This window comes from Brassica napus, chromosome C5 (genome assembly GCF_020379485.1).
Source record: "Brassica napus cultivar Da-Ae chromosome C5, Da-Ae, whole genome shotgun sequence".
Lineage (NCBI taxonomy): Eukaryota > Viridiplantae > Streptophyta > Magnoliopsida > Brassicales > Brassicaceae > Brassica > Brassica napus.
This window is the reverse complement of record NC_063448.1, coordinates 45,442,590-45,465,231: the sequence shown is the minus strand read 5'-3', so window position 1 is coordinate 45,465,231 and position 22,642 is coordinate 45,442,590. Positions and strand designations below refer to the sequence as shown.

The following is a 22,642-nucleotide window of genomic DNA, read 5'->3' as shown; positions in this document are numbered from 1 at the left end:
TTTGAGGTTGTTTATGGTTTCAATCCCTTATCTCCACTTGATCTTTTGCCTTTGCCTTTGAGTGAAAGAGTTAGTACAGATGGCAAGAGGAAAGCTGATACAATCAAGAAGTTGCATGAGACAGTTCGTGCGAACATTGAAGCCAAGACCGAGGTGTACACAAGGAAGGCAAACAAGAAGAAAAAGAAGGTCATTTTTGAGGAGGGTGATCTTGTTTGGGTTCATCTTAGGAAGGAACGATTTCCGGAAGAAAGAAAGTCCAAAATCATGCCAAGGGTCGATGGTCCTTTTCAGATTCTTAAGACAATCCATGACAATGCTTATCAGCTTGACTTGCAAGGTAAGTATGACATTTCCTCAAGCTTTAATGTTTCTGATTTATCTCCTTTTCTTGCAGATGATCCAGATTTGTGGACAAATCCTTTTCAAGAGGGAGGGAATGATGCGCCTCAGTACATGGATCATGACATGGAACCAGACCAGGATGGGGAACAGGACGATCAGATCATTCCAACCGAGGTTCAGGCAGACGACCGTTCCAGACAGACACACCGAGCCGTGTACCGGATCGACCCGCACTCAGCCGGAAAAGAACTAAGGCTAGAACCATGTCCAGATGACCAAACCGACCGTACCGGAGCCCGTCTTTCCCGACCAACTCGCCAAGCCAAGATTGATGGTCGAGCCGGAACCCACTTGGGTCAAGTGGAAATCGAGACAGACCATAGTCTTTCCCTTTTGGTCCGTCTGATCCGAGCCGAGTGTCCCGATGAGCGTACTGATGGATCAGCCGGCCAGTATGATCAGTTCTTGAACTTTGATGATCAAAATTTCTCTAAGGCACGGATTCTACAACTGTCCAAGGACTTGGGTCGTGCTGGAACCAAGTTGGCGCATGAGCCTTACCCGGCTGACCGTCCGGAACGCGCCACGCCCGTTCTGCTCCTTACCGCGAAGGAACCACTTGGTTCAGACGAACCTGGACGTTAACCGAAGAGTCATCTTTGACCAGATCTGGAATTTAAGAGTTTAATACATTGTCTTTCAAAATTCTAGTCAGATTCGATTTACTAAGTCTATCTTTAATACATTCATATGTCTCTTTCTATTCCTCAAGTAGTATAAATATGTAAACACTTCTATCAATAAAATCATTCCATTTTCTTTAAACTTTTTGAGTCTTACTCTTTGTTCTTTGCTTAGAACTTTTCTAGTTTTCTTGGTGTGGTTAGCTCCAAGCAAACGCCCTTGTCCGTTGGTGATACGCCTTAAAAGGATCACTCGACCGGATTTGGAAAAGATATGAACTCCAAGAGGAGATCTGATGGAATGAGGGGTCGCACAAAGGTTGCGGAGTGGCCTTTGATATTCCCGAGCCAGATTGTTGCCGGATGTGACTCACCGGTCCAACAAAGAGGCAATCTTGAACCGTTGCTTGATATGACTCACAAGACCAACGGACAAGGGCGTTTGCTTGGATCTAACCACACCAAGAAAACTAGAAAAGTTCTAAGCAAAGAACAAAGAGTAAGACTCAAAAAGTTTAAAGAAAATGGAATGATTTTATTGATAGAAGTGTTTACATATTTATACTACTTGAGGAATAGAAAGAGACATATGAATGTATTAAAGATAGACTTAGTAAATCGAATCTGACTAGAATTTTGAAAGACAATGTATTAAACTCTTAAATTCCAGATCTGGTCAAAGATGACTCTTCGGCTAACGTCCAGGTTCGTCTGAACCAAGTGGTTCCTTCGCGGTAAGGAGCAGAACGGGCGTGGCGCGTTCCGGACGGTCAGCCGGGTAAGGCTCATGCGCCAACTTGGTTCCAGCACGACCCAAGTCCTTGGACAGTTGTAGAATCCGTGCCTTAGAGAAATTTTGATCATCAAAGTTCAAGAACTGATCATACTGGCCGGCTGATCCATCAGTACGCTCATCGGGACACTCGGCTCGGATCAGACGGACCAAAAGGGAAAGACTATGGTCTGTCTCGATTTCCACTCGACCCAAGTGGGTTCCGGCTCGACCATCAGTCTTGGCTTGGCGAGTTGGTCGGGAAAGACGGGCTCCGGTACGGTCGGTTTGGTCATCTGTACATGGTTCTAGCCTTAGTTCTTTTCCGGCTGCGTGCGGGTCGATCCGGTACACGGCTCGGTGTGTCTGTCTGGAACGGTCGTCTGCCTGAACCTCGGTTGGAATGATTTGATCGTCCTGTTCCCCATCCTGGTCTGGTTCCATGTACTGATCCATGTACTGAGGCGCATCATTCCCTCCCTCTTGAAAAGGATTTGTCCACAAATCTGGATCATCTGCAAGAAAAGGAGATAAATCAGAAACATTAAAGCTTGAGGAAATGTCATACTTACCTTGCAAGTCAAGCTGATAAGCATTGTCATGGATTTTCTTAAGAATCTGAAAAGGACCATCGACCTTTGGCATGAGTTTGGACTTTCTTTCTTCCGGAAATCGTTCCTTCCTAAGATGAACCCAAACAAGATCACCCTCCTCAAAAATGACCTTCTTTTTCTTCTTGTTTGCCTTCCTTGTGTACACCTCGGTCTTGGCTTCAATGTTCGCACGAACTGTCTCATGCAACTTCTTGATTGTATCAGCTTTCCTCTTGCCATCTGTACTAACTCTTTCACTCAAAGGCAAAGGCAAAAGATCAAGTGGAGATAAGGGATTGAAACCATAAACAACCTCAAAAGGAGAGAATTTAGTAGAAGAATGCAATGAATGATTGTAAGCGAATTCAACATGAGGCAAACATTCTTCCCAAAGTCTAAGATTTTTCTTAACCAATGACCTAAGCAATGCAGACAAGGTTCGGTTCACAACTTCAGTTTGTCCATCCGTTTGAGGATGACAAGTGGTGGAAAACATCAATCTAGTTCCTAGTTTAGACCATAACGTTTTCCAGAAATAACTAAGGAACTTAGCATCACGATCAGAAACAATAGTCTTAGGCATTCCGTGCAATCTAACAATTTCCCTAAAGAATAGATCAGCAACTTGCACAGCATCATCAGTCTTATGACAAGGTATGAAATGAGCCATTTTAGAGAATCTATCGACCACAACAAAGATAGAGTCTCGACCAGATTTAGACCTAGGCAATCCAAGCACAAAGTCCATAGATATGTCTACCCAAGGATGAGAAGGAATGGGAAGAGCAGAATACAAACCTTGGTTTTTAGATTTAGACTTGGCTTTCTTGCAAACCACACATCGGCCACAGATCCGTTCCACATCCTTCATCAAGCTCGGCCAATAGAAGTGCTCATTCACCACCTTGTGCGTTTTCTTGACTCCAAAGTGTCCCATAAGGCCTCCTCCATGAGCTTCCCTAAGAAACAACTCCCTCAAAGAACATTGGGGCACACACAAACGGTTATCAAAGAATAAAAATCCAGAAGCTTGATGGTACTTTCCATAGGCCGTTTTGGAACATTTTCTGAACACTTCTTTGAAATCCGAATCAGTTGCATAAAGATCTTTGATAAATTCGAAACCAAGCAACTTTGTTTCAAGAGCTGAAAGAAGAACATACCTCCTGGACAAGGCATCAGCCACCACATTGTCCTTACCTTGTTTGTATTTGATCACATAAGGAAAGGTCTCAATGAACTCGACCCAACGGGCATGTCTCTTGTTCAGCTTTGCTGGCCCTTAAGGTGTTTCAAGGACTGATGATCAGTGTGGATCACAAACTCTTTTGGCCAAAGATAATGCTGCCATGTCTGAAGAGCCCTCACCAAAGCATACAACTCCTGGTCATAAGTGGGGTAGTTGAGCGTGGCTCCTCCAAGTTTCTCACTGAAGTAAGCAATGGGTTTCCTATCCTGCATGAGAACAGCACCAATACCAACACCCGAAGCATCACATTCGATCTCAAAAGTCTTAGAGAAATCAGGGAGAGTAAGCAAAGGAGCATGAGTTAACTTCCCTTTTAGAATCTGGAATGCCTCCTCTTGGGCTTGTTCCCACTTGAACCCCATGTTCTTTTTGATTACCTCAGTAAGCGGAGCGGCTATGGTACTGAAATCCTGGACGAACCGTCTGTAGAAGCCGGCTAGGCCATGGAAACTTCTTACTTCGCCCACAGTCGTTGGACTCGGCCAATCTCGGATGGCTTTGATCTTTTCCTCGTCCACTCTGAGCCCATCAGCACCTACAACAAAGCCTAAGAACACCACGTGATCTGTTCCAAAAGAGCATTTTTCAAGATTTGCAAAAAGTTTTTCTTTCCGTAGAACATCAAGAACAGATTTCAAGTGTATCTTATGATCATCAAGATTCTTGCTGTAGATGAGAATATCATCAAAGTAAACAACCACGAAATGACCAATGAAAGACCTCAAGATATGATTCATCAAACGCATAAAAGTGCTAGGTGCATTAGTAAGACCAAATGGCATGACAAGCCACTCATACAATCCTAGTTTCGTCTTAAATGCAGTTTTCCACTCATCACCTTCTTTCATTCTAATTTGGTGGTAGCCACTTTTTAAGTCAATCTTAGAGAAAACTGATGAACCATGCAACTCATCTAGCATGTCATCAAGCCTAGGAATGGGATGCCTATACTTTACCGTAATGTTGTTGATGGCACGGCAGTCCACGCACATGCGCCAAGATCCGTCCTTTTTGGGCACTAGGAGGACAGGCACGGCACAAGGGATGAGGCTCTCCCTGATGTGTCCTTTCTCCAGAAGATCACCAACCTGCTTCTGAAGTTCTTTGGTTTCAACTGGGTTGGTTCGATAGGCTGGCCGGTTCGGTAGAGAGGCTCCCGGGACAAAATCGATCTGATGTTCTATGCCTCGAACTGGTGGCAATCCCTTAGGATTCTCATCTGGAAACACATCAGAAAAGTCCTGCAAAATATCTAGCAACTCACTCGGAATCTCCGGTGCAAGGTCAGAAGAAAGTGAAGCCATAAGAGATTCTTTATACACAAGTAAAAGAAATGGCTTTTGGGAGTAAAGAGACCTCTTAACCTGACTTTGTTTTATGAAGAAGTTGGAGTTTCGTTGAGATGACTCAGGCTCGTCCGGCTTAGGTTCCTGGTCACGGTTCTTCTTGAGTTGGACCTGATCTTGGTGAACCTCTAATGGAGACAAGGGAACCAGCGTGATCTTCTTTCCTTTGTGGTCAAAGGAGTGTCGGTTTGTGAAGCCATCATGCACTGCTCTCTTATCAAACTGCCATGGACGGCCTAGAAGGATGTGACAAGCGTCCATAGGAAGAACGTTGCAAACAACTTCATCCTCATATCGTCCAATGGTAAGAGGGATTGTGACTTGTTCCTTGACATGCTGTTCACCAGTTTCATTGAGCCATTCCAACCTGAAAGGACGTGAAAGAGGTCGAGTAGCTAGCCCTAGCTTCCTGACAAGAGTATCACTAGCAACATTAGTACAACTCCCACCATCAATGATCAAAGAACAAACTTTTTCAGAGATTAAACAACGAGAATGAAAGAGATTCTCCCTTTGTTCTTTTTCATTGGTTTTGGGCTGAACACTCAAGGAACGTCTAGTAACCAGTAGTGGTCCGTGAGCTGGATAGTCAAAGCAATCCTCCTTATCAAAGATCGGCTCAGAATCAATGTCGAAGACCGGGCCAAGGTCGTCGTCCGTGTGGCCGTTAGCATGACCGTCCGTCTCATCGAAGATGGGACCGTTCCAAGCCTTCCTCGCAACAAGTAGTGGTCCATGATGTGGGTAGTCAAAGGACTCCTCTTCCTCATCAAAGATAGGACCAAGATCCTCCTTGTTCTCTTGCTCGTCCTCGGACTCAACCTCTCCATTTTCCATGAGAATCATTACTCTTTGGTTCGGACATTTGTTGGCATAGTGTCCTAGGCCTTGACACTTGAAGCATCTGATGTCTCTTGCACGGCTAGGATTCTCAATAGCTTTTCCTTTGTCAACACGAGCAGGAGCATCAGTCTTTAAAGCTGTATTTGTTGTGGCAGAAGACTTACCTTTGTCTTGATAACTTGGCTTAGGAGTAAAGGACGGTTTAAGAGCAAAGGCCGGCTTTGAGTAGCTCTTTCTTTTGACCTGTTGTTCGATCAGGATGGCTTTGTGCAACATTTGCTCCACAGTTCCATACTCTTGTAGTTCCATACGATCTTGGATGTCTCGGTTAAGGCCAGAAAGGAACCTAGCCATAGTGGCGTCCACGGATTCGTCTACATCGGCCTTGATCATCAAAGTTTCCATCTCCTGGTGGTAGTCTTCCACGGACTTAGTGCTTTGAAGTAAGCGTCGGAGTTTCTGGTGGAGATCTCGGTGATAATGAGCAGGAACAAATCGTCTCCTCATCAGCATGGAAAACTCATCCCATGTCTCAATTGGTCTCTCACCTGTTCTCCTCCTGTGAGTCACAACTTGATCATACCAATTAATAGCATAGCCAGAAAATTCAGTAACAGCTAGTCTAGCTTTCTTAAGTTCAAAAAAGTTTTGACAATCAAAGACATGTTCAATTTTTCTTTCCCATTCAAGAAAAACATCAGGATCATTTTTACCCTCAAAAGGTGGGATTTTTAGTTTCAATCCACTTAAGCTATCATTAGCACGTTCATTTCTAGCAAAAGGATTGACATCACCTGGTTCCTGGTTTCTGTGACCCCTCCTAGGTCGGTTTATGGATCGGTCCTCGTCCTCATGAGAGTCCTCCTCTCGGATCTCATCATCAGACCGGTTTGGCCTCCTTGGGCGATCTCTTCTTGCTCTGGTTCGAGGACGCGGCTGTTGACTGTTCTGGATCTCATCTAGCCTTATATGGATCTGCTCAAGACCTGCATTCATAAGGTTAGTAAAAGAATCATTCAAGGCTCGCATCTGAAAGTTAGATAAACCGGCCACTGAGTTTCCGGGTCGGCTCCTTTCGTCTTCACTTGGTTCATGAAACTTCTTAAACACAAAACTTTAGATAAAAATACCTCACTCTCTCAAGTGTTTTGATCTCACCCACACACGTGTTTCTCTCAGATTTTTGTTGATCACTCACAAGTCTTATACTCAAGGTTCTAAAAGATCTAATCAAGGAATTCCAAGGGACAAACTTCAAGCAAACAAGGTAATAATTTTTTTTTTTTTTGTAAAGAGAGAAAGATAAGAGATTTAGCTTTTGGAATCCGTTTTAACCACCTCAAAGGCTGGATTTCTCCTCAGCCAGCAGGCTTTCTCTTCCACCACCAATCCACAAATCGAACTTGAAACTTTTTTTTTTTTTTAAATCGTAGATCTTTCTTTTTTTTTTTTTTTTTTTTTTAAATGGATGGTAATGAGGGGCCCGGATTCAAGATAGATAGAAGAAGATTTTTTTTTTTTTTTTTTTTTAAATGAAGAAAATGGTAGTTGAGAAAGATGGAATGAAAAGAGATACCGGAAGAGTGGCTCTGATACCACTTTGATACGCCTTAAAAGGATCACTCGACCGGATTTGGAAAAGATATGAACTCCAAGAGGAGATCTGATGGAATGAGGGGTCGCACAAAGGTTGCGGAGTGGCCTTTGATATTCCCGAACCAGATTGTTGCCGGATGTGACTCACCGGTCCAACAAAGAGGCAATCTTGAACCGTTGCTTGATATGACTCACAAGACCAACGGACAAGGGCGTTTGCTTGGAGCTAACCACACCAAGAAAACTAGAAAAGTTCTAAGCAAAGAACAAAGAGTAAGACTCAAAAAGTTTAAAGAAAATGGAATGATTTTATTGATAGAAGTGTTTACATATTTATACTACTTGAGGAATAGAAAGAGACATATGAATGTATTAAAGATAGACTTAGTAAATCGAATCTGACTAGAATTTTGAAAGACAATGTATTAAACTCTTAAATTCCAGATCTGGTCAAAGATGACTCTTCGGCTAACGTCCAGGTTCGTCTGAACCAAGTGGTTCCTTCGCGGTAAGGAGCAGAACAGGCGTGGCGCGTTCCGGACGGTCAGCCGGGTAAGGCTCATGCGCCAACTTGGTTCCAGCACGACCCAAGTCCTTGGACAGTTGTAGAATCCGTGCCTTAGAGAAATTTTGATCATCAAAGTTCAAGAACAGATCATACTGGCCGGCTGATCCATCAGTACGCTCATTGGGACACTCGGCTCGGATCAGACGGACCAAAAGGGAAAGACTATGGTCTGTCTCGATTTCCACTCGACCCAAGTGGGTTCCGGCTCGACCATCAGTCTTGGCTTGGCGAGTTGGTCGGGAAAGACGGGCTCCGGTACGGTCGGTTTGGTCATCTGGACATGGTTCTAGCCTTAGTTCTTTTCCGGCTGCGTGCGGGTCGATCCGGTACACGGCTCGGTGTGTCTGTCTGGAACGGTCGTCTGCCTGAACCTCGGTTGGAATGATCTGATCGTCCTGTTCCCCATCCTGGTCTGGTTCCATGTACTGATCCATGTACTGAGGCGCATCAGTTGGTCTTGTGAGTCATATCAAGCAACGGTTCAAGATTGCCTCTTTGTTGGACCGGTGAGTCACATCCGGCAACAATCTGGTTCGGGAATATCAAAGGCCACTCCGCAACCTTTGTGCGACCCCTCATTCCATCAGATCTCCTCTTGGAGTTCATATCTTTTCCAAATCCGGTCGAGTGATCCTTTTAAAGCGTATCAGTTTCTTCCTTTCCCCGATCAGCTCGGGTTCGTGGTGGTTTCCGTCTCCGGGGATGACATCCAGGTCATGGGTTTGGATAAAGGTGAAGTCTTCGTAGCGAAAGAGCGGTTCTTTTCTAGAGTTTTGAAGATATTAGTGCTGGTGATTTGAGAGTACATAATGAGTTGGGTTACGTTATGGTTTGTTTGCTGTATTCGGTTCATTGGTACTGCGTCAAGTACGATGAGTCTCGAGGCAGACCGGTTTTGAGTTACATTGGAGGTCAGCAGTTTAAGAGCTCTTTGGTTGCTAGCGCTTCTTGGAGCTCTCAGCTTAGTGGAGAGTGTTTGGTGTTGTTAGAGAACGGCGAGGTCTTTGTGTTTGAACTGAATGAGAGACATTGCAGTGGATTCAGAGGTTGCAAGATGAAGGTTTCGTGGGAGGATTATCAAGGGAAGTGTTGGTTAGGGTGTGAGTTTGGTTGGAGGCTTGGGACTTTTATCGTTGCTCGGTCTGATGCAGTTTTTGTTATCACCAGAACCTCTGGGAGTTGTTGTAGTGTGAGAGCTTTGTTGGAGTCTGAGAGTCTGGACATGGCTGGAGCTGAAGAGTTTGTTGCGTTTGCCAAGGCGGCTAGTAGTGACCATAGTTTTGGGTTTCTTCTAGCTTTTAGGAGCTATCTGTATCTTTGTGATCAGAGGTCAGGAGTGCCTTTGTTGAAATGGCAGCATGATGTTGAGAAGCTTTGCTTTATTGATGTTTATAGCTTGTCTGATCTCGGGTTTCGGACAGATGAATCAACCACTTCATGCGTTGTAGTAGGGTCGTTTTGGAATGCAGAGTCTCAGATGTTCTGTTATGGACCTTCTCCTTCTGTTGCCAGTGATCCTTCTTCCTTGTATGTCTGGGAGCTTCCACACAATCTACTCTCACCAGCTGGTAAATGTCTATGTGGAGATTGTGCAATTAGAGAAGTGATAATGAAAGAGTCTCTCCCCGTCTGGATCGATTGGCAGAAGAAGAGAGTTCTTGTTCTTGGCTTTGGAGTTTTAAACAAGTACCTTCCATCACTCAGTTCATCAGATGGGTTTACTTTGATTCAGTTAAAATCCTCAGGGAAGCTAGAAGCACTCAAGTTTCGTTCTTCTCCTAGCTTGGGAGGAGTAGTGACTCACAGAGACTCCACCTCTGACGAGGTGAACTTATTGTACTTCCCTGATGATAACATATACAAACTCCCTCGTCGGTTCAAATACCTCGAACTAGACTATCTCTCTGCTTACACAAAAGGGAACCTCACCAAGTTGTTTGAATCGAGGATTAGTAAAAATAGACCATCAGGAGGTTCGAAGAAGAAGAGCGATCCTCTCAGCTTAACCTACCACGAGGAGCTATGCGAGAAGCTGAATCTCTGCGGGTTCGGTAGAGATAGATGCTCCTCCACAGTTACTGCAGTCTTCGACAGTATCAACTCACCAACAAGCGTTTTCGATATCGCGTTGAGAGAGACCTGGTCAAGCTTACCTATAGAGCTTTTGTTGCTTGCGTTCTCAAACTACACTGAGGTTGAAGGTGTTCTGTTAGACAAGAAGAAACCGTCTCTCGAGTTCTTATCTGTTCCGGAGTTTCCGCAGGTACCGCCTTTTCTTTTGTGGAAACAAGAGTGCGGCCTGGTGTTGATCTCATTGGTCCTGTTCTCCCACTCCCAGTTCTCTTAACATTACACGAGCTCCGCAACGGTTGTGTAAATTTAGAACAACAAGAGTTATTCTCGCCAGATGCAGAGTTCGCTGAGAGGTGCAACCAAATCTCCAAAGCGGCTAGTGAAATGGCAAACTCAGGTGCAGGCGAGACAACCATACCACTTGACGATGACATGTGGTTTTCAGAGAAGGAGAAGAAGCGGTTCATTGCTTATTCTCCAATCACAAAGACAGATGATTCAGAAGAACTCGCAAAGTTTGTCTCCTAAGTGTGTCGTAAAGACAGTGATGATGATGTTGTTGGTGGAGGAAGATCAGGGCTTGAGGTGTTGGATGATAGGTTTATGTGCAAGGCGCTTGTTTCTCAATGGCAAGATCGTTCTTCTTCGTATCAAGACTTTCTTTCTCGGTATCATCTCCAGAAATGAGTTAATAGTTTTGTACACAGTACACACACGGCTTCTGTTTTGTCTTCACCTACCAATTTTGTATGATCTGATAATTTAATATATGCCTTTCTTCTTCTACTCTGTTTGTGTATCTGTATTTTGATTGTGGACATGAATAAGTTGCATCCAAAGTTGGAACCAGTCCCTACTTTCCCTGTCACTGAGAAGTAAGAACCAATAGCTTACAAGACTTGAAAAGAGTAATAACAGATCAATCAAGATTTGCATTAGTTCCGACGTTGCGAGCTAATCAGTTTAACTTTTTTTTTTCTAACACAATCAGTTTAACTTATAAGTAAATTATAACTCTGATAAAGGTAATATATACGTGGGATTGTTGCAGAATCTCATGCGTCACACAAAAACATAATAAAACAGTGAGAGAGGTCCTACTTTGTGTTCAAAGGACAGACAATACATACAGTAAGCTTGGGTCAGTGACTCAAATTACAAAAGGGAAATCTCACTTGTTCTTTTACTGTCCTCAAGTTGCAAAAAACGACCACTATAAGCTAACGAAGCTAAACATAAGAAAACATGCGACTGATGTTAAAAGAGAAAACACACCAAAAATATGTGATTAACAATGAGATCAGTAACTTTCTCTCTACTAGTTATCTACATTATTCGTCAATTATTATCACGTTTTAAAATAAAAACCTGAATTTCAGCAAACCTCATGGTGTATGTTTCGTTACTGCATCAACCTCAAGTAAATACTTGTTATCTAAAACCTAAAACTAGTTCCACATATCTCCACATCACACAAATGATTCCAAGCATTGTTTCACTTCCATTGATTTTTCTTGGGTTAATGATTATATTATATATTCAAGAGAAATGGCCTCAAATCTCAAATGACCTTCAATCAAGTTTTTCTACCCAAAATAGCACCCAAGGTTCAAAATTACCTAAATAGGTTTCATTTTTTTTTTGTCGACTTTCAATTTCATTTATCAAGCCCATAGGCTAAATTACAAGATACACATCATTAAACCCAATTCTCATAGGTTACATCATCACAATAAAACTTAACCCAAACCCAGACCTATTATATATTGATCAGAATCATTATCTCTACTATAACATTGCAGTAAGAGCACACGACGTCTGGATAGATGAGATGATACATGTGTAATCACATCCTCGTGCATGAGCTTTTAGCCTCAGAAATTCGACATGTTTCCACACAGCTCGCATGGATGGGGATCGAGAATCACAGCTCCGCCGTCAGTTCCGATCTGAACTAGCTTGCGGCCGGGTTTGATGATCTTCGCTTGTTAGGCTTTCCACCTTCGCCGCTAACACTCAAACAGAGGGACCTTACTTCACTGGAATAAGTCTGGGGAATCTTCTGTCAAAGTTGAAGGCAGATCCTATGCTAGACCGTTTCAGAAACGCCAGCTTTGCTGAACCTATTCCAACAGCGACTTTGAAGAATCCATCTTACCCAACTTTCTTTCAACCGGAGAGGCTTCACCATACGCCATAGAAGGCACAACAAAAGTGAAGACTGATTCTCCTAGAAAGAAATTGAAGTGACAGTGAAGAAGATATCTGAAAAGGTATTCAACGGGATTAAAATGAAGAACACAGTGAAAAGCAGCAGTTCAATCTCCAACCAAACTAGATTGGAGAAGACAGACTCAAGCTCAGAGATAAATGAAAAGAGTGAATAAAAGCTCTGGCTTGAATCAAAACACATCAAAAGTTCCGAGCTAACTCGAGATTTATTTAAACTGAAATTCGCCAAAGCGAAATCATGATCGCCTAGCTTTTGGTTATTAAGGAGACATTAAAAAAGTGCTTTTCTCTCTCGTCCATGGCGAACCCCTGGTTCCCAGCCAACAGTGCTTCCGCCTTGTCTCTGTCACGTCTCACCCCTGGTGATAGTCGGCTGCTCACCCCTCCCGACCCCGACCCTGATAACCCCCTTTCCTTAGCCCGCTTCCCTCCTCTCAACTGCAACTAAATCTTCTAAAACTTCTCGAGCTCGATTGCCTTCGGATTCGAGACCCCCCCCCCCCCAACTGAATCCCTAATTGGGATGTCGGAAAAACCAACTTCAGTGATTCCTATCTCAGATAATTCTAGATTTAGGAACACTGTTCATGACCTTACAAACTTCAAACTTCTTCCCCCTAAAACTTCTTCCCCTATTCAAACAAACAAAGCCTCTTGTTCCTCCAACTTACCCTTTCAAAACCATTCTAACTCAATCCCTACTATTCCCCCTCCTGCTCACTTACCAACTCCAAAACCCAATATTGTCCTCCCTCCAAACCCTACCTGTGTGCCACCTGAACCTGTGCTCCCCCCTAGTCAAGCCATCCCCCTCCTCCCCCGTCTTTTGCTGAAACAGCTTCAAATACTCACCCAAATCTCGCTGAAAGGCTCCGTAAATCTGTGGATAAGACCCTCCGTAGACTTGCGCCAGTCACTGTCTCTGAATCAGGTCGTCCTTGTGTGCTCATCCCTGATAGAGTGTTTAAGAAGGGAGCTGAAATGCATAAGGACTTCATCGTGTGTTATTTCAATGGTCGCCCACCGCCTTTCAACCATACCCAAAAAGTTCTAAACCATTTGTGGGGTAAAGGTACTCGCGTTGAGATTCATTCCAATCCTCACACACGATCTATACTTGTAAGGATCCCATCAGACTATCTTAGGCAGAAGATACTGGAAAAACGAGTCTGGTATGTCAGGGATTCCATGTTTCAAGCTGTACAATGGTCTTCCTCTGCTTCCACTACCTCTCCTCCTCTAGAATCTGTTCAAATATGGGCACACCTCAAAGGAATTCCTTTGGACCTGAGGCACTCTGAAGGTTATAGCTTAATAGTTGGACTTGTTGGAGAGCCCAAAGAGACTGATGATTTCATCCTTAACTTGGTCAGCCTGACAATGTCTCATGTTAAAGTTGCTGTCGACCTCACCAAGCCGCTGCCTTCAGTAGTTGAATACACACGACAATCTGGTGAAGTGGTGGAGGTCTCGGTTAGTTACCCTTGGGTCCCTCCTACATGCTCACATTGCAATGAGCTTGGCCACATTATGAAAAATTGTCTCCAGCTGCCTCAACCTGCGAAGCAAAACACAGTCCATCGTAAAGGAAAGGAACCTGAAGCCAATGTAATAGTCCCTAAGAAGGATAGTTCCTCTACCTTTGTGGAAGAGGCTTCGGTTTCCCCTCCTGCCTGTACTGCTGTGATGGCTTCTTCTAGCTCCCATCCCCCGGACCCTCCGCCCTGTTCCCTCCCTCCCTTAGAAAAACCCACCCACATTCTCCCTTCTTCCTTGCCTCCTTCCCAACAAAGAACCCTCATATTAAACCAAACCATTCCCCCCATCCATTTAAACTAATGCCACCTCTGCCATTCCCTCATAAACCTTTGTCACTTTTTGTTTCTCCTACCTCCCCTCCTGGACAACCAAAGAAAAGACCTTGCCTCAGCTCCACCCAAACCTTCCCTTCATTCACTGACCAACTAAACTATTTCTCTGTTCCCAAATCACCCATTCGCCCCCCCCCCCCCCTTCCTTCTCTTCAGCCCCTTCAGATATATCTACTTTTGGCTCTAACCCTTTTGCTATTTTGTCTTCTCAAGGTCCTCTTCCCAGTGAAGAGGTCATTGATTAGCCCTATGAATACTAAAATATTTTTTTAGAATGTCCGCGGATTGAATGACCCGGACAAGCATGCCCCTTTTTGTCAATGGCTTGCAAGCCAACAGCCTTCTTTTGGAGTCATACTAGAATCCCATATCAAGAATCATAACCTAAGTCACCTAATGAGTAAACTCTGTTGAGGATGGAACTATACTTCGAATCATTCCATGGATGAAGACAGTCGAATTATACTTATCTGGAAGGATACAGTGGCATTGAGGGTCCTGCAACAGTCCAAACAGGCAGTCACTTGCGAGATCAAGCTACCAGGATCCCAACCTTTTGTGTACACTGCCATTTACGCCTCCAATGAGGCAGAGGAGCGAACAGATCTGTGGGTGGAGCTTCTAAACACTTCCAACACTTTCTCGCTTGATCAAGTTCCTTGGATCATGGGCGGTGACTTCAACCAGGTTATGCATTTCTCTGAACATTCAAATCCCGAAGTTAACTGCCTTTCAAGCCGTATGGTGGAGTTCAAAGACTGCCTCACACAAATTGGCCTCTATGATCTTCGCTATCAAGGACCGGTTTTCACCTGGACCAATAAACAACCTGACTTTCCTGTAGCGAAAAAGCTCGACCGTCTTCTCATCAACAGCCAAGTTCTAAATCTCTTCCCCAACTGCTCTTCCTTCTTCCTTCCCGCCCTCACCTATGACCATAGCCCCTGCATCCTTGACTTAGCCTATAAAATTCCTACCCATGGAATCCGTCTTTTCAAATTCTACAACTATCTGACCAAGCACCGAACTTTCTTCAGGTGGTTGATGACGCATGGACACAAGCCGGAAGCATTGTCTGGAACCTAACAGCTCTATGCTGGAAACAAAAGCAAATTAAAAGAGAGCTAAAAGCACTGAACCGAGAGAACTTTTCACAAATACAAATGAGAGTTAGTGAGGCTAACCAGTTGTTACAAGCTGTGCAGGTACAAGTGATGCAATCCCCTACTCCTCAGTTGTTTGAGCTGGAGAAACAGGCTCTGGAGAGATGGAATTTCTTACGTGTGATAGAAGAGAGCTACTTTAAGAAAAGATCTCGGGTGAATTGGCTTAAGGAAGGTGACCAAGATACTACTTACTTCTATCGGATCGTTCAGACACGCCTAAGATACTACTTACTTCTATCGGATCGTTCAGCTTGGTTTGTTGAAGAAGTCTTGCAAGGAAACCTGAGCAACTTATGGACTACAACACCAAACAGAAGGTTCTCTTGGCAAGTAAACAAACTCCTTAAGCTTAGCCCGCTGCTCTATCAGTGGATTAAGTTAAGGGTGGGAAATGGGCTAAGTTGTCGGTTCTGGACAGACAACTGGTCTGAAGTAGGAAGTATGAGACAACATCTTCAACTTGGCTCCACATCTCTTGGCATACCCGCGCAGGCAACGCTGGCATCTCTCTACACTAATGGGACTTGGCAGATTCCTCCTGCTCGGTCTGAATCTCAGGTTGAGGTCCATGCCATACTAACAACAATCCACCTAAATGAAGAAGAAGATACTTATGTCTGGGAAATTGAAGGAAGACAGTCGAGCAGATACTCAATAGGGCAAGTCTACTATCACCTGATGCAGCATGGTCCTTCGGTTCCATGGCACCAAACAGTGTGGAACAAAGGAGGCATTCCTAGACAGAGCTTCCTCTCTTGGTTGCTGGTGCTCGATCGTTGCCCAACTAGAGACAGACTGATTGGCTGGGGCCTTGCAACCTCTCCACTCTGTCTGTTATGTAACGTGCAACCAGAGAGCCGTAATCACCTCTTCTTCGAATGCTCCTACACTTGGGAGATTTTGAGCTATTTATTTCAGCGATGTACTCAAACTCCAGAGAGAGACTGGAGCAGAGTCCTTGATCAGCTACAACATCTGAATCGCCGATCCCCCTAGGTATTCTCTCCCTCCTCTGTTGGCAATCGTGTCTCTACTGGTCCTGATCAGAGCGTAACTTCAGGCTCCACCGCCAGACTTTCCGTCCTCCTTCTTCTCTGATCCGACAGATAGATAGGCAGATAAAGGACCGTATTCTCTCCCTCCGTACTAGCAATCCAGCAGTGTCTTCGATCATGATGCAGAGGTGGTTAGCGTGATGAGCGTCACGTACAGAAAGTCCCTCCCCATTCTCGTTACTTCCTATGTTCCTCCTTGGGCCTTTTAGGGCATTTTATAATTCTTGATTTGGGTCACTTAATGGGCTATTCTTTTTGAAAAACTGGGCTGCTGTGTAAAACTAAGGGCCATTAGGCTTGTATCTTTTTCATTCCTTTTGCTTTTAATATGAAAAATCAGTTCAAAAAAAAAGAAATCATGATCGCCTAACGAAGGGACAAAATCCGACAAGCGGAATCGAAAGTTCGATCTTTCGATTGAATGTTTATATTATAACAAAAAAAAAAACAGAACACTCTCCCTCTCTAGTCAGACTCTAAGATCATGATTATCCCTAGCACCCCTAATGGGGCTCTTAATCATTTTTTTTAGTAATAAATGTGTGTTAAGAATTTTATTTAAGATACCTCTAAATTTGTGTCCTCCAATACAAATATCTTATTTAGGGGTTTTAAAAAAAAGAAAATTACAATGAAACAAGTTAAGAAGAATGAAAACAAATAGTCTTTCATGTGTACTAGTCTAGGACAAGGAGAGAAGATAGAATCAGCTAAATTGGGTTACTGTGATCCAACAGTTTCAACTAATTTATAAACCAAAATAAAGCTCAAACTTTCTCTAGTTCTCACAGAAACAAGCAATTCTATGGTTCCAAATAACATGGCCAAAGGAACAAGTACTCGTAAGTCAAGACTACTAACCTAAAGTGCAGCGGAGAGATAAAGAAAAGAAGTAAATTATTATAGCAATGAACTACAAAAACCAAAGCATGCAAAAAAGAAGAAGAACAGTGCACATTTCTTTCAATGAATATGCAATTTCTCTCAATGATTAAACGTTGACATGCTTTACACCAAAAACAGTGCACATGACTCAATCTATTACTCATACAATTATTATGCGGACCTCAAGTTTTCTCACAAGTCTGTATCTCTTTGGTTAACATCTGTTAGAAACATGTACCTGCGCTTGTTTCAGAGAACCTTTTGGGATACGGCCGGCACCACCGAATGGGATTGGTCTAGGCGGTATTTGAATTGAAAGATCCGAGTGTGTTCCGCTCGGTTGAGAGGTCTGCACATTTTCAGTAGATTTTTCTTTCACCTGATGATCACCAAGTAGTAACACATGTCAAAGTTCAGGCCTTTCTCAAGCACAATAAAGAGATTACAACATTTTTTCACATAAAGAGATTGAATTTGACTCAATGACATAGCTAGTCCTTCAGATCTCTAGATCATTTACTTGGAACTAGTAAAAACATAAGCTTGATATCCTTTACTTGACTCTTTAAAAAGATACTAACTTTGCAATAGCACAGATATGCAAACAAGACTTCAGACTCAAATAAACAATCTTTCTCCACAAGCAAACACTAACATGTAAATAGATTCTGGTATAAAACAATCCCAAGTGGCTCAGTTTTTTTAGTAATCTTTTATAGCAGAGACATAAACAAAGCAAAAAGGAGATTCTTATGGCTACTAAGTGAATGAGAGAGATCAAATCCACAGATTCCAGAGGAAAAAGACAAGATCTCTAATAGCCTTAAACATCTTGAACGTATGTCATAACAGCAGAAAAGGAACACACATCTCCTTTATACTCTCACCAAAATGCATCACTGCTTCATTCAACCTGATAAAAAGCCATCAACTTTAAAACCCACAGAAACTAATAAACTTTGTGGCAAATGAAAAAAAGAATAGAAAAACCTGTAGACGGTAGGTTCTTGGATGAGGTTTGGATCATACGATCGCCACAGAGGAGACATCATCGCGCCGATGAGTTAGTCGGTCAGAGCAGGTAAAGCTTCAGGAGCTTGGGCACTGTGTCGGGTTTGAGCTGCGCTTAGCGTCGAGGAGGCGTCGATTTCGTCGAGAGAGAAGACGGAGTCGTCGAGAGAGAGAACGAGACGTTTCCGTTTCACGAGAGAGAGAAAGGAACGCGGAGGGTTGTTTGGACAACACGTGTCCAATAAGACACGCTGCTTCCGAGGCTTAATTAAGCATCGCTGCTTCTCTAATTCTTTTCTTTTCCTTTTTTTTTTAATCCAAAACCCAATAAGCAACCCATTAAGCACCTGGGTTAATGGTGCTCTAACCCTCTGAAAGATCTGTTTTTGTGAAGAGGGTAGAGATCTCTTTGAGAGAAAACCTCTCTCTAAGAGAGGAGAGAGAGTCCTTCTGATTTCAAATAGGTTTCATTAAAGAGGCGAATTGCCATAGTGTCCATCGGCTTATTTTCTAATTATATATTTAAAAAAAAATATTAGAGAGAAATTGAGATCTTTATCATCTCTTACCTTTGTGTGATCAGATTCAGCTCCACCGTTATCAGCTCCTCCGTCGTCATCAGCTCGCCGCCATCAACTCCGTCGGCAATCGGTTTCATCGTCTCTCAGCTACGCAGAACTCCCCCAGCTTCTTCGTTAATCGGACGAGATCATTAGAGTTAGGCCGAACTCCACCATTTTCTCTGCAAACATCACTCTTAAAACTGCCATTAGGCCTGGGCATAAAATCCGGAACCCGAAATCCGAACCGAACCCGAACCGAAAAATCCGACCCGTTATCCGACCCGAAACGTAAAATATCCGAACGGGTTTCGTAGGGTGGTACAAAAAATATCCGAACCCGAAGTGGTATTAACCGAATCCGAACGGGTAACCCGAAAAATCCGAAATTAATAGTCAATATAAATATTTTAAAATATATATAAGTATTCCAATTATTAAATTCAATATTTGTGGTAATATTATATATAATAATAAATATTAAAATTCTAATAAATGCTTTAAGTACACAATTAGTTATAAATAAGTATTTTATAGTTTGCTCATTGAAATAAAAAGTCTACTCTCTATAAGGCAATACATATTGTTTACAAATGATGTTTGTTTTCATGCTTGATTTAACATTTTATTGTTATTTTATCAATTTTATATGTGATAGATTAATTTTTATTTAATAGATGTTTTTCTTTATGTCTTACTTCAAAATTTTTTTTTTTACTTTGGTTATATCCGAGCCGAACCGATATAACCCGAATCCGTACGACCCGAATCCGTACGATATATGATTACTTTATGAGTTTTATAATGCAATACAATTTTGAACCAAACCCGAAGTGTTATTATCCGAACCCGACACGTACTAATAAAATTTTAGTATGAGACCTAGAAACGTAAATCCGAAAATCCGAAAATCCGAAAAACCCGACCCAAATGCCAACGGGTACCCGGACGCCCAGGCCTAACCGCCATGATCGAAAAGGAAATGGTGGACATGTGTGAGTTTATTAGATCGTTCTCGCACAATGAGAGCTGCGACGTATCAACTTTCATTGCGAAGATGGAGTCGTTTGATTCAATCGCAAAGACGGATACAAACGAGTCGATGGCAAAGAAAGATTCAACAGATTTGATTACAGAAGTTGATTCAAACCAAGATGTTGAGTCACTTGGAGTAGATTCAAGGGATTCGATTCCTGAGATCTATTCAAACAAAAAGTTTGATGCAGATTCTGTTCATCAGCTTAAGGAGTTTGAAAAAGAGGTATCAATATTATCTTTGGAACCAAGCCTTAGTGTGTGCATAGTGCGTTTGCTTGCAGAATTATAGATTCATCTTTTGTTTGATTATACAAACCTTAAGAGGAAAGCATTAGAATGGGTTCATCCGATACTCTTTCTCAATTCGCTACTTAGATAATGAAGTGTGTGGTGTTGTTTCTGTGTTGCCTAGTGTGTTTGCATTGCTCTTTTCTGGTGATTCTTGCTTGCATAACTCTATACATTTAATCTGATTAACTTTAGAAACAAGCACCAGCTGATTGGATTTGAAAACTAACTGGATCTCTTGTATGCTGATAACCTGATTTCCACCGGCGATGGTGTCATAGCTGCTTTATAGAATCAGGTGTCTTCAAACACACACTTAAAGTTCATTTCTTTGTAAAAATCTCATGAGAATCAAATAATTAATAACGGGATTTGGGGTTCTGGTTAACCGATATTGTATCATGCAATGAGTTTGATGTTAAGTTTTGTTTTATCTTAGTTAAGTCAGAAGAAAATAAGTTTATTAAGACGCCTACTTAATCTAGGAGACCTTCCTAAATACTTATGTTATTTGCTACCCTAACATTTTCTTTTATAATTAAATATTAAATTTTTAGAAAGTCCTTCATGAATATGTTACTTGCTGTCCTAAATATGATATATATGTAAGTTTTGTAAATATATATATTTAACTTGCTATTCTAACATTTTTCCATTTTAATTAAAAATTAAATTTTTAAGAAGTTCTTCCTACATATTTTACTTGCTATCCAAACATTTTCCTTTTTAATTAAATGTTAAATTTTTAGAAAGCCCTTCCTAATATTCAACTTGCTATCCTAAATATGATATATATGTAAGTTTTGTTAATATACACATTTTAACTTGCTATTCTAACATTTTTCCTTTTTAATTAAACTAGAGGCGGTCCCGGGCTACGCCCGGGTTATTTTTTATAAAATTTATTTGCAACGCATGACATTTAATGAAACAGTTGATGTTAAATTGTGGAAAAAAAGTCAGTTTACACATTAGTATGTTTGAATAATATAATGTTTTGAGCAATCGATTTTTGTAGGGGAATAGAGTACTTGAGTGTGTTTTTTTAATAGACATAGAAAGCTGTTATGTAAATTTAAAATAGTTGAATGGTGTCATTTGCTGTCTTGATATCAATTTTGAGTTATGCAAATGTTTTAGTTGTTATTTAATTGATTCGTTAAACTTTTTTGGTTGTTCAAGGTATAGTCAATCAGTTATATGTATTTGTTGTAGAAACTCAACTCTTGCATATATGAACCAGAAATACAACCCACAAATCAAACAAAGATAATAACCTTGATCTCTTCAAAATTTATGTTTGTTATAAATTATGTTTAGAAGCAAAATTGTCATTATCATTATTAAGAGCAAATGTCAAAGTCTTAGAACATAGAAGAAAAAATTATAAGTAAGATGGTGGACTTTCGATAAAGAGGGTGATGGATGTGAAGGAGTTTTTCGTGTTGGGGACCCTGAAATTTATTTTTAAATAAATCAGTGAACATAGATTAGTGTTACGAATCAAATAATTAGTTAGTAGAGTAGGGAGACGTACTTGTAAGTAGTCAGGTGTCCATCATCAGGGTATGAGTTTTAGTTCTGATTCGTTTCTTGTGGTACCTCGAGTACTGCATAGCATGTAAATGTGAATTATTAGATAGATAACCACTTTAGAAACCGTCAATGAGATTCTGAGTTTTCAATTTTTCTTACACTCTTGGGAACGTAGGCGGTTGAAGATTTCTTTGTAGACTATGTTCTTCACTTTTTGTTTGTGTGAGTCTTCGCCTTTGATGATTTTTAGTCCTGCTTTGCTTGTTACACGTGAGAGGGCCACATACAGTTGACCATGTGCGAAGACCGGTCTAGGAAGATATAGGATGACATCTTTTAAGTTTTGGCCCTGGCTTTTGTTGATTGTCATTGCATAACACAATCTGATAGGGAATTGTCGTCGACGTAAAGTGAACGGTAGCTTTGTATCCCCATGCAAGAGGACTATTCTTGGGATCAAAACTTCATTTCCAATGTGTGAGCCAGTAATTATATCTGCCTTAAGCACTCTTTCACCTATGTGGGTTAGGATCATACGGGTACCATTACATAATCCTTTTGTTTGATTTATGTTTCGCAGAAGCATAATCGGGGCCCCAACTTTGAGAGTGAGTTTATGGGAAGGCAATCCTGGAAACTCCATGGAGTTGAGATACTCAATGGCGTATAGTGTATCATTTTGGTTAGATTGAGTTTCCGAAACCTCAAAGCTATCGTAACTGTAGTAGTTTTTTGACTCTCCGTCGGTTTGCGAGATTGTATACGCATTGATTTCATCGACTGTATCATTTCGGGGTGTAAGGATAGCTTTATCGGTGTAGGAACTTTAGGAGGCCTCTATTTGGTTGACATCACCATACGCAGCATCGACAACTTGCTTTAATGACTCATCCTTAGTTTCTTGGACCAATGAGGGGTCGACGGTTAAGATT

The 22,642-nt window shown here is 41.9% G+C and overlaps 4 protein-coding genes across 4 annotated transcripts; 3 read left to right on the top strand and 1 right to left on the bottom strand.

Annotated features, from left to right (window-relative positions):
* Positions 1-3,659: 3,659 nt before the first annotated feature.
* LOC111211802 lies at positions 3,660-18,762 on the bottom strand. Its single transcript, XM_048757534.1, has 4 exons — positions 18,268-18,762; positions 18,165-18,190; positions 17,516-17,656; positions 3,660-10,936 (listed from the first exon to the last, which is right to left on the bottom strand). Exon 4 carries the CDS (start codon positions 6,858-6,860, stop codon positions 3,660-3,662), a length of 3,201 nt encoding a protein of 1,066 aa, XP_048613491.1. The 5' UTR covers positions 6,861-10,936; positions 17,516-17,656; positions 18,165-18,190; positions 18,268-18,762.
* LOC111211807 lies at positions 8,822-10,596 on the top strand. Its single transcript, XM_022713090.1, has 2 exons — positions 8,822-10,258; positions 10,354-10,596. The coding sequence occupies exons 1-2, from the start codon at positions 8,822-8,824 to the stop codon at positions 10,594-10,596; spliced, it is 1,680 nt and encodes a 559-aa protein (XP_022568811.1).
* On the top strand, positions 14,613-15,257 carry LOC125587295. The gene has a single exon (XM_048757533.1). It carries the CDS (start codon positions 14,613-14,615, stop codon positions 15,255-15,257), a length of 645 nt encoding a protein of 214 aa, XP_048613490.1.
* A 1,045-nt stretch (positions 18,763-19,807) lies between the features above and the next one.
* LOC111211803 lies at positions 19,808-22,532 on the top strand. Its single transcript, XM_022713087.2, has 2 exons — positions 19,808-20,109; positions 22,101-22,532. Exons 1-2 carry the CDS (start codon positions 19,816-19,818, stop codon positions 22,122-22,124), a joined length of 318 nt encoding a protein of 105 aa, XP_022568808.2. The 5' UTR covers positions 19,808-19,815; the 3' UTR covers positions 22,125-22,532.
* The last annotated feature ends 110 nt before the right edge of the window (positions 22,533-22,642 follow it).